At 34.9% G+C, this 12657-nt stretch overlaps 1 protein-coding gene across 5 annotated transcripts in view; it reads left to right on the top strand.

The window, feature by feature from the left end:
- CCDC82 (coiled-coil domain containing 82) overlaps nucleotides 1-12657 on the top strand; it is a 33242-nt gene that overhangs the window by 885 nt on the left and 19700 nt on the right. For 3 of the 5 annotated variants that reach the window (XM_010862129.1, XM_010862125.1, XM_010862124.1), the window contains exons 2-4: nucleotides 1490-1573; nucleotides 4613-5328; nucleotides 5801-6032. In XM_010862129.1, coding sequence (XP_010860431.1) covers nucleotides 4627-5328; nucleotides 5801-6032 — 934 coding nt within the window. In that variant the 5' untranslated portion in view covers nucleotides 1490-1573; nucleotides 4613-4626. The remainder of the gene's footprint in view (nucleotides 1-1489; nucleotides 1574-4612; nucleotides 5329-5800; nucleotides 6033-12657) is intronic. The other 2 variants (XM_010862128.1, XM_010862126.1) reach the window with 1 other exon arrangement.

Raw genomic sequence — 12657 nt, 5'->3', positions numbered from 1 at the left:
GTCGTGTAGTGCTGCCCTGTTTTAGTGGAAGAACTATGATACATTTGTTCCCAGCAATACGGTAAAAGCAAAAAAAAAAAAAAAAAAAGGAATCATATTCTGTAGTCCTTAAATCATGTATTACTCTGGTTTGTTTAGATGCTCCTTTCATCAGATTGTGAGCTCCGTGGGAGCAGAGACGGTGTCGTTAAATTCTTGAGAAACGCCACAGCTCCGAATTGGTGCTAGCACATAGTATATGCATTCAGTGCTTTGGTTTGTTACGGTTTCCTGTCCAAACTGTCATACAAAAGGAAACCTTAAGGAGGGGTGATGTTTTTCAGATAGGGCGCATCCCTTCTGGTAGAATTTCAGGTAATGGTGGGAGTTCCACTGCCCTTCAAATTTTTAATTTTTAAACTATCACCTACATTGTTCATAGGGCAAGTGGGTGATTCTTAGAATGAATCTTTTTTTGATAAATTAATCTCAAAATCTAGAATAAAGGATATTTCTTCTGATGAGAAGTTCAGGTAGCATCAAAGTACCCCCTTTAGTTACCCCTGTGTTAGAGAAAGAGAATAAGGCTTATGGGTTATCGCCCTGACATTCTTTGGCAGACAAGATAGTATGTGCATCTTAAGTGATTTTAACCATGAAGCACAAAGATGCGATAGTACTGATCATCTTCATTGACTTATTTAATGCTTTCTGTTTGGAGCCTCTGTTCTTCTCTTTGCCTAAAAGGTAAGGTATTATTAAAATTTTGCTTAAACATTGATTTCAAGAAATTGAGTGTATACTCAGCCTATATAGAAATTACATCCATTTGCCTGGACTGTTTTCTGAGTGAATTCTAATGCTCAAGAGATGTTTTACCATCAACCTTTCATTTGTCTCCTCAAGTTCAGTTCACTCACCTTTTCCCTCTGTCATCCTTCTTCTCTCCTCAGCTCACAAAGTAAAAGTATCCACAATTTAAAAAAAGAGCCAGCCATAATCAAATTATCTTTTTCAATGACAGAATTTGGGACATTATTGACATTAAACAGCAGTTTTGAAATAGGAAAGAGGCCCTGGAAATTTGGCACTTGGCCAAATGAAATTTTATTTGTTTATATAAAGTTTGCCTCCTCAATATTCAACACTGAAGTTTTCCAAAATCAATTTTTTTCTCACCAGAGACTACCTTTCTTTGGAATCTTTACATTTGGATTCAATGGGGAATCCCTTAAATTTTGTGATCAGTGTCATCAGTATGGTGGTAGAGGGAAGCCTTCAAATTTTCATCTCTGTTGCACATTCTTGTTTTGCGTTTTGGATAAATAATTTATAGTTTCTGGCCTAACTCCTGTGCTCAGTTACATAATTTAAAAAGCATGTTTGTAAACTTACTAAGACTATTTTAATGATTATTTTCTGAAACTAAAATTTAGTGTGAATGAGAGATACAGTAATGACTTTTTGAAAGCATAACTTTTCCTACTTTGTACACATATAATATTGGCAGCAGTCATTGTGTACCGCTGGACTGGGAATCGGAAGACCTGGTTTCTAATCCCTGTTCGGTCACTAACGAGCTGTGTGATCTTTGGTAAGTCATTTAAAATCTACGTCCTTGGCTTTGACTTTTATAATTGAAGATAGATAGTATCTTCCTTCTAGGATCATTGTCAGGACTTTAAAATATATCTGAAAATGCACTGAAAATTGCTATACATAAAGGGTGTTTTAATAGCTTAACTCTGTGGCAGTCACAGGTATTTGTATAGTGTGACTTTCTTAGTTGTTTCTGCCATCAAGAGTCACCTCTTGATATGATAAATAGCTGTTTTGCACATGGTACAGTTTTGTAAGATAAACATCCAGTGTGTATGAAACTGCTTTGAGTACTAATAAAAATGATCTTTTACTTTAGTGTTCCTACTGCCCATTCTTTGTGTATCTGCTGAGGCCATATTTGTCTTTGGTTTTCATAAACTTTTTTTCCATTATTTCTCCCAAATCAGAGAGATTTTTATAAAACAGCCTTACCTTCTTGTTACAGTGAAAAGTACATATACAGTTAGCTTGTGCAAATTTATAACTATATGTGCTTTAAAAATACTTCTTTGTACTGCTGCTGCTGCTAAGTCACTTCAGTCGTGTCCGACTCTGTGTGACCCCATAGACGGCAGTCCACCAGGCTCCCCTGTCCCTGGGGTTCTCCAGGCAAGAACCCTGGAGTGAGTTGCCATTTCCTTCTCCAGTGCATGAAAGGGAGAAGTGAAAGTGAAGTTGCTCAATCCTGTGACTCTTCCTGACCCCATGGACTGCAGCTTACCAGGCTCCTCTGCCCATGAGATTTTTTAGACAAGAGTACTGGAGTGGGTTGCCATTGCCTTCTCCAACTTCTTTGTACTACATGGCTTCAAAATACAACCTACATAATTTACCTAGTGCTTAATAAAAAGAAACAGTAATCTGTTTAAAACTTGAAAGAGAAACTGGATGGACATATTTTGAAGCACTATAGTGTACAAAAATCCATACTTTGAAAAGCAATATAGAGATCTTTAAAAAAAAAGAGTACAGTTTTATTCTTTGCTGATATTAATACAGATCTTCTGGAAGATGCAATCTGACTGTAATTTCAAAGAGCAGAATATTTGGTCTATGGACTAGGATTTGTTCGATTACTGTTACAATGCCGAATGTATTTTGTAGCAGTTACTGTCATAAGATTGCCTACGTTATAATTTCTTTTGTATAGTCTTAGCAACTGTTGTTCTTATTTTGTACGAGTTGTTACCATTATAGAAGCAGTTACATTGTCTTATAAACATAACAGAATCTGTACAATCAAATAGGTGATATCTCTCCCCCACCAAAAAAAAGTAATCATCTTGGGGAGCCATAAACATCTTGGGGAGTGTTACTTGGTTCAGTAACACTTCCATTGCTAAAAAAAGATGTGACATTCTAGTTTTGGAATTACTGTCAGTTTGTAGCACATTTAAAAAATATCTTTAATAGTAGTTAGTCTTCATCTTTTCAAATTGGATTTTATTTCTGGAAGCTGGTAACAGTCCCTTCTGACTAGGACAAGTGAATAAAGTGGATATTTAAACCTCTCTTTGGTATAAAAAACAAAGTGTAAGTATTTTCATATTTTTTGAAACTATGGTTTTTAGAAAATCTCCAAAATCTTCTGTGCCATGGTAGAAATATTGAAACAATACAACCTCAAAAGTGACTTATTTAAAGGAGATGGCACTCAGTTAAATACGTATGTTCTTACATGAGTATTTTGAGGTCATCTCATTGCATTGTGATCATATTTCTCTTTTCCTTAGCAGTCATAGAAGTATAAGTGTATATGTGTATATATATGTTACTGTTTTTCTAGTTATCTTGTCTCTAATTGTTCCTTTATACTTGTGGATGATTTTGATGGTGCTCCTGCTGACTCAGTGTTAAAGACTGCCTGCAACGCAGGAGACCCAAGTTCGATCCCTGGGTTGGGAAGATTCCCCTGGAGAAGGGAATGGCATCCGACTCCAGTATTCTTGCCTGGAGAAGCCCATGGACAGAGGAGCCTGGCGGGCGGTAGTCCATAGGGTCACAAAAAGTCGGACACAACTGAGTTACTAACACTTTCACTTTGTTTCACCCTTTTCTGAATCAGGAACTTAGAGCATTTGTTTTCCTTCCAAATACTGTGCTCTGTGTCGCCATTCAACTGTTTTCTCATCTATGCTATTGCATTGTTAATAAGTTTTCTATTGGATTATGTTGTACCTTTAGTTTTTAACGTTTTAAGCCATTACCATTTTACTGAAGTATATAAAGGCTGAAATCTTAGTAGATAAGTTATTGCTTAGTTTTGCATCATTAACTTTTTTTGTCTGTTACTACTCTACAACTTTCTTCATAAATATGATTAATCTTTTGTGATATAATTCATTTCTCTGTTCAGAATCCTTCTTTGCTTATGGGAGGAATCGTTCTGTAATGCCACCCTACTTTTCTATATCAGTCCCTTTTTTTCCAGCATAAAGCCTTTTTTCGTGTCTTCTTGGTCATACTTATTTACTAAACGTGTTTGTTCTCAGTGCCAAAATTTTGACTTTATCATTTTTTCCTGACTGAAATCCCTTTTTCTTTCCTTCTCTCTGTTCAGATTTAATCATTTCTTCAGAGGGGTATCAAGTCATAGCTGTTCAACAAAATCTTCAGTGAAATACTTGCTGTTCAGATCTTCCTGCATCTTTACACTTTCATTGCAGTTACTTTTTATCACTAATTTTGTACTAAATGAATTCTACCTTGTATTTTTCTTAATTATTATGTTTCAGTGTTTTAGTTCTACACATGGATAATAATTGAAGAACAAAACCATGATTTTTGTATAACCCTCTTTCCTTAAAATATATATAGCATAATTCAGAACAGATGTTCATATGATGCTTTCATAGATGTTCAATAAATTATTTGTTGAATAAGTATTCTGCCATCTTCCCTCAGTTATTTCATGTGATTTTACCTTTGTGAACCATTTAATAACGTCAAATAAATATAGTTTGTACCATAAATGCGTTCGTTGTTGTAATCTGATTGTCATTATGATATTCCTAATAACTTTATTTTGTAGAAGCTTAAGTGAAAATGGTACATGTTAGAAGACATGAAACAAGGAAAAATTCTAAAACACAAGGGCATGAACAGAAATCTCGAGTCGATTGGAGGCGGACTAAAAGAAATAGTCTCTTGCAGTTATGTGAGAGTGGTGATGAGCTTGAGAGTGATGAAGGTGTTGACAGTAATGAAAGTGTTGACAGTGACGAAGATCCTGATAGTAACAAGGGGCCTGATTGCATTGAGAAGCCAGAAGATGAAAGAGAGCTTAAGTTAATTAACATTGAAGGTGAAGGAAACAGTAGTAAGCATCTCATTAACACTGACAATAGTTCAACATATGAAGAAGAAAAGAACAAAACTAAACATGGTAGTATTGACTTAGCAGATCATGAAAAGGGTCCAGGTCAAGAGGAGGGTGATCTCAACAAACACACTGGACAAATAACAGAGGAGGATTTAGAAGAAGAACACATCAAGCGAGGGAAGAGAAAAAGGATCTCCACTGTGATGTGTGACAGTGATGAGAGTGACGACAGTGATATCCTAGTTAGGAAAGTGGGTGTTAAACGTCCACGTAGAGTGGTCGAAGATGAATGTTCTTCAGTGGAGATGGAGCAAAAAAATCCTGAAAAAACTTCAGCCACAAGAAGGCGAGAACAGCTGCAGAAACTGGAAGAACTCTCAAAACAGAGATCTCGTCAGAGACATAATAGTAGTAGAGATTTTGAGGTGTGTGATATTTTATTGGTTTTCTTACTGTTTTTAAATACTTATTTAAATTATTTAACTTTTATAAGAATTAAAGTGCTGAGTCTTCTCTTTTGCAATAATTCTAGAATTTATTTTTTAGTCAAGTATCCTTGGGCATGTTTGATTGCAGTATTGCATTAATAATATATTATTATGAGCCTCATTCCTTTGTTCTTTTTAAAAATTTAAAGATTTTGTCTGACTTTTCTCATTTTTTATTTCTACTTATAACCTTAATGTCCATTTTAAACATTTTATCACTTACCAGGGTATGTTATCTTTTTCCTAATTTCAAAAGTTCAACATCTAACATGACAAGATTTTTTTCAACCTTAAAGTATTAAATTTTCTCCAGATCATTTTTTGTTTCAGATTTGATCTTTTAATTTCACATCCATAGTGACAATTTTAAAGGTACACTTTATTAAAAGATATGTTTTAATTTAATTAGGACTCTGAAAAGAAATCCTCCCCCAGCAGTGATGAAAATGATGTTGAGGAGGAAGAGGAAGAAGACGATGATTATGAATTTGATGAAGATGAAATCATTGATGAAGATGGAGATCATTATATTATTGATGGCTTTGTAGTACAAGATGAGGAAGGTGATGAAGAGAATAAAAGCCAACAAGGAGAACAGTTGACTACATCACAACGGAAATCAATAAAACAGAATTCTTTTTGTAAGTTAAATATCAAGAGATGTTTTATCACTTATTGTAATTATTATATTATGTCGAGTATTGAATCAGCCTTTTACTATCATATTCTAAATCTTTGATTAGGAACTATGGTTTCATTTTCAGGTAACTTTGTCTAATAATAGTTTATTCCAGTGGTTTGTGAAAACCCTTTAAACTCTTAGAAATACTAGAGAACCCTAAAGAGCTTTTGTTTTTGTGGGTTGTATCTATCAACATCTACCATGGTAGAAATATAATAGAAATTTAAAATATGTTTATTAATTAAATGACTTAAAATTCTTGTGTGATAAGCTCATTACGTGTTAATATAGATAACACTTTCATGAAAAAATAACTTTTCCAAAAAAATGAGAAGAATGGCATTGTTTTACATTTATATTTAATATCTAGCCTAGTACAGGGCAGCTGGATTCTTGTATCTGCTTTTGCATTCAGTCTGTATTGACATTAAATTAGATGAAAGCAGTTTTGTTTCGTAGAAGTAGATAGCTGGAAAAAGGAGGGTTGTTTTTAAAGCATTTTCAAAATTGTGAATATTCTCACTGACACTGCACCAAAATTCAACAGGTTTCTTAAAGAACTTGTTCTTAAGTTTTTTAAAGATTAGTTGCAGTTTGGAGTCTGAAAGCATATAAATGAACTTTTAGTACTTACATGTCACTCCATTAATACGTCTTTCAATTTGAATGGATCTTTTACCTATTCATGATTTTGTAACATCATGCGTTGGTTGTTTGGAAAATATTGCTTCGCTGGTTATGTGAAAGTGAAGTCGCTCAGTCCTGTCCAACTGTTTGTGACTTGGACAAAGCGCTACATGGACTGTAGCTCGCCAGGTTCCTCCATCCATGGGATTTTCCAGCCAAGAGTACTAGAGTGGGTTGCCATTTCCTTCTCCAGAGGATCTTCCCGATGCAGGGATAAAACCCGGGTCTCCTGCATTATAGGCAGATGCTTTACTGTCTGAGCCACCAGGGAAGTCTATATACTGATTATATCTCTTTCTCTCTTTAGTCACTCAGTCGTGTCTGACTCTTGCAACCCCATGGACTTTAGCCCACCAGGCTCCTCTGTCCATGGGATTCTCCAGGCAAGAATACTGGAGTGGGTTGCCATTTCCTTCTCCAGGGGATCTTCCCAAACCAGGAATCAAACCTGGGTCTCTTGCATGGCAGGCAAATTCTTTACTGTCTGAGCTATGAGTGAATCTTCCATATTTTGACACATTTCACTATATAATATTTTAAAAATCACATTCATTAATATCACCACCAGTATCATCAAAAAATTCTTTAGGTATTGGGAAATTGTCAAGCTCATAGTAGCAAATACAAGTTTTTCAAAATTCTGATTTCTGCTCAAATACCAGTTTTTATCTTCAGTAACAAACACTGTGAGTTCTTGAAATGACAGATTCTCTTTGTTCATTTTTGATAAAATATTTGGCAGATGCCTGAATAACCATAGTTGGTCAACGGTTCTTTCAGGTAAACTTGGTATTTCAAATAAACCTGAAAAATGAGGCTCCCAATTTAGTTTTAAAAGAGGTATACTCAGATTCATGACTTAATAGAAATGGTAATTTTTACTGCTTCATCAAGGACATTTTAAATGAAAGTAGCTTTTTTACTGAATGCATAGAAATGATGACTATAGTGATTACTAGTAGTTTGATTCCACAGCCGTGATTCATGTTAAGGGGCCAGCTACCCTATCCGTAGTTACTTTTGCACCATCAGTGACAATGGCAAAAGCAACAGATAATTATCTTAATATTACAGCTTTGACTTCACCAATCCCCTTAAATAGACTTGGAGACTTACAGGGGTCTGTAGACCACACTTTGAGAACCACTGGTGTTATCTGGACTTTTGAAGTGTTATGCAGTGAAACCTGTCAGGAAATTAAAATCATTTATATTTACATATAATAAACAATAGGACCCTAAAATATTAGGGTGTCTTTAAATGTGTATATTATTGTTCTGATCCCTATAATTGTACATAAATTTAAAGACTGTTTTTATGATGTTTTACAACTGTGGTAGAAACAGGATGTTGGATGAAAACTTTTTTTTTTCCCCTTCAAAAATGCACATTTCCAAAAGGCATTTAAAAGGCATGTTTACTAAAGTTAAGTACAGTATGATTCAATTTAGATACTGTGATTTAAATAAAATAGTAGATTGAGGTATGAATTAAATTTCAAGAAAATCAAATAAATCAGGTACAGAGATGCCAGTGATAGTCATAGGCATCTGTATGTTGAAAATTAATGACTGTTTTCCTTATATCAGTAAGCACTGGTTCACATGCCATCAGGACATTTGAATCTCAGAGAAAGTCAGTTAGGATGTGTCCAATCATTCTGGATATTAGTATCTAGGATGTGATAGAACATATACTGAGAGATACCTACTCATAGGGGCTTCCCTGGTGGCTCAGTGGTAAAGAACCCGCCTGCAATGCAGGAGATGCAGGTCAATCCCTGGGTTTGGAAGATCCTTTGGAGAAGGGAATGGCAACCCACTCCAGTATTCTTGCCTAGGTAATCCCATGGACAGAGGAGCCTGACGGGCTACAGTCCATGGGGGTTGCAAAAGAGTCAGACATGACTTAGTGACTAAACAACAACCACCCACTCATAGCCACTCCAAATAAAAGTCCAGCACATGGAAAGTATCTTAACTCTCTTCTCTATCCTACACTTTTATGCTTACCTTTGGTTTTTTAAGGGAAGTTTTAGATTTACTGAAAAGTTGAGTGGACAAGTACAGAGAGTTTCTAGATAACCCATCACACACAGTTGTCCTCTTATTAACATCTTGCATTATCTTGATATATCTGGTGCAGTTGATGAGCCAGTATTGATAATTGATACATTATTAACTGTAGTTCGTAGTTTGCATCTAGGCTCAGTCTTTGTGTTGTACATTCTGTGGGTTTGAGAAATGTATACTGATGCAACAGGTATCCACCATTACAATATCAGAACAGTTTCACTCCTAAAATTATCCTGTTCTCCACCTAGTCATCCCTCCCTCCTACCCCTGAACCCCTAGCAACCACTGACCTTTTTAATGTCTCCATAGTTTTGCCTTTGCCAAAATGTTTTTATCATGGGAATCATACAGCATGTAAGCCTTTTCAGATTGGCATATTTCACTTAATAATGCATTTAAATTTCCTCCATGTCTTAAGTGCATGATAGCTCATTTCCCTTTATCACTGAATAATAATCCATTGTATGGATGTACCACAGTTTTTTTATCTGTTCACCTGTTGAGGGATTATTTTGGTTGCTTCCAAGTTTTGGCAATTATGAATAAAGCTGCTATAAATATATGTGTGAAAATTTATCTATGGACATAAGTTTTCAATTCATTTGGGTTAAATATCAAGGAGCCCTGTGCTTGTTTTTAATACTGAGCCTCTCCACCTTAGAAGGAGATGTACCTCATTTTTATGCAATACATTTTATCCTTTATGTTCTTAATTGCAGCTTTTCCTTCTGACTCTGTCCTCACAATCTCCCTTTTCTCAACTTGTAACGGTATTAATGCCTTTTCTCCCTTGAGTTGTCATGTTCTTCTGTTCGCTGCTATTCTAAACTAATCTTTTTGTTCAGAGTTTCCCAGCAACTGCAAAGCACTGTACTTAGACTGTTATACCCATCAATCCAGTGAAATTGCTCTTACTAAAATTAGTGACAACTTTTAAGTTGCCAAAATGCTCTTTGGTCCTTATGTTAGCCTGATGTTGCTGTGTGTTTTGCCACTAGCCATTGACAGTTTTCATTTTCACAGGTTTTTGTTTTTTTGTTTTAGCTTCTTGTCTTCCCCTTTATAATATTGCATTCTTGTTTTTCCATTTGCCATGTAAATATTGATGTTTCTAACGGTTCCATCCTCACACTGCCTTCATTTTACTTGTGCTTCAGGCAGTCTCTGCCCCATAACTTCAGCCTAATCTCTGGGGAAGTTCCCAAGCTTTTATTTCCAGCACAGACTTCTCCATAGTGTAAGGCCCAATTTTTTAATCTTACTGAACATTTTCATCACGGTGTCTTTTAGACACCTCAGACTCAATATGTACAAATCTAAATGATTAAGAGGGAGCATAAGGAAGTTTCGGGGTGGTGATAGAACTTGTGTTTTTGATTGTCATGGTGGTTACACAACTTTGTGTTTTGGTCATAGAACTATGCACCAAAAAGAGTGAATTTTATGGTATGTGAAAAAGTAAAACTCAGTAAAGAAATCCAAATGGCCATCCCCACTTTCAAAAAATAACCTAGGTGGTTAATCAACTTCTCTTCTCTTTGTAATCCTAATACACATTAGACCTGCTCACACATTATAGGGACTTATTTAGTTGGATGGATGGATGATTAAAATAAACATATCAACTGAAGCTTCCTGAAGACAGAAAAATGTTAGGTATTACCAGATTTATTAAAACATCAGAGGAAAAACAAGCTACATATTTTAAGATGATAATTTATGACTTGGTTAATGTTTTTAATACTTATTAGTGACTGCCATTTATGAATATAGTAAGTATATGTAGTTTTTATATGCCAAGGGATTATGTTCTAAAAGTTGCTGTAAATTCATACTTAAATTAGAAAAGGGAGAGACATTTCTTAACTCCAAATTCAGTTCTCAATTGAGACAATCAGTGGCATATGCAATTTTACCTTTTTGAAGAGAACAGTTCTACTATAGGAGGACATTTTCTCACTTCCTTGCTGTCTGCCATTTGGCTCTGAGAGGTATGTTTACCTATAGCACTTTAGAATAGTTTCCTTCCTACTGTATGGTTGAAGGACTTAAAGATAATCAGAGTATTTTCCTCTTCTCATCAATCCCTATTATTATTTATTCATATTTATTCTGAGACTGCAACTCCCAGAAAAGATACCAAAGGAAGTAGAGGGATGGACTAGCAGTGGCTCAATGAATTGCAGATCTATATGGTTCACATGGTAATCTTATACACGGGTAGAGAGAGGGGAATACCTTCTGATTTGTAGATATTAAAATTACATTATTCTTCTGGTACTCTATCATAGGTTCACAGTGACAGAGAACCAAGTAGTAAGTTATCAGAGTACATCTCAGCCTACTAGTGCCTTGGTAGAAAAATACTTGCTAGATTACTGGAAGTTAGAGTGAGTGAACATTAACTTGGTCCACCTAGCAATTAAGCAGAATCGTTCTATCAGTACACTGTGTAGGAGTAAGAACAATCTCACAACAGTTTATGTTAAATATTAAATCCTCTCCTCTGGAGAACTCCTCTTGTTCTAAGATAAATAAAAAGTACCTGTAAAATCATATGGCACAAAGGAAAGGTGATGTTACCCTGAAGACCCAAGTGAAGAAAATGCTCATGAGAAAATGTTTCATTAAAGGAAACGTAAGAAAATTGTACAAAGCATTTGCCTTGCAATCTTAAGGAAAAGAAATAGGAAATCATAAGGAGAGAACAATTTGAGGTGAAAGAGAAGTAGTTAAAGATAAGCTGCCAGAAAATGAAAAATATAAAATCAGAAATGAAGTATATATTGGAAGCAATAGAGAGCAAGTTAGCAGCTTAGAAATCTCATCAATAATATGTAGGTTAAACCCAAGAAGTTTCTAGTGTAAAGAGAAAAAATATTTCTGCAGAGAAGATAACATAAAAGAATAGAAATGAAGACACTATTTCACAAATTCTTAGCTGGGAAAAATACATAACACATGGAAATCTAAAGAAAGAAAGTTATATAACCTTAGTGAGATATGTAAAAGGAAATTTGAATGTTCTGAAAGGCTTACCTTGTTTTTGGATATATAAAGACATGCAGATGTGAATTCAAAGGTATGATAGAAGAAAATATAACTTGAGTTGCCAAATGCACCTGTTTGTGGCAGATTAAAGAGGCTCACATCCTAAGCTGATGAAAAAGATTTTCAAATAGGCATATGAAGGAATATCTACAAGAGTAAAGAAAAAGTTCTCTAACCATTAGAGCTATAAAAATGGCATAATATTAGGTGCCGTATTAATGTGTTACATATATCAAGAGAAAAAAATAATTTCAATAGATTCTAAAAACGTACTTGATAAAATTCAGTGCCCACACCTAATTTTTTAAGTCTTAAAAAATAGTATGAACATGTGTACTTTACATAACGAAGAATAGTTTAGCCAAAAATCCAACATTGTAATGAAGCTCTAAAGATATTCTCTTTAAAGAACAAGACAATATTTCCTACTTTGTTCTAGATGTTTTCAACAATGCAACAGACACAAAAGTAAAACAAGAAATACAACCATGGAAAAGGAAAAGACATTTATTACTGAACATAATATGACTATATATACAGGCTATCAGTTTCTGACTGACTTAACCAAAGATGGAAAAGAGAAAGGATGTGAATATATTGAGAGAAGGAGTAGATACAGCATCTATTTCCATATTTTCCTAAATAGAGGGACACCTGTTAGAATAGAAAAAGGGTTCCTTTTATTGCTCTGCGCCTGCCATTTTACACTGGACTCATATCTCCATTTGACATGAAAGTAACCAACAATGCATGTGCCTCTACCAAACAGAA

The sequence above is a fragment of the Bison bison genome, unplaced genomic scaffold (genome assembly GCF_000754665.1).
Source record: "Bison bison bison isolate TAMUID 2011002044 unplaced genomic scaffold, Bison_UMD1.0 scf7180017864478, whole genome shotgun sequence".
NCBI classification, from domain to species: domain Eukaryota; kingdom Metazoa; phylum Chordata; class Mammalia; order Artiodactyla; family Bovidae; genus Bison; species Bison bison.
The sequence above is the reverse complement of the archived record's forward strand: the minus strand, read 5'-3'. Positions and strand labels throughout refer to the sequence as shown.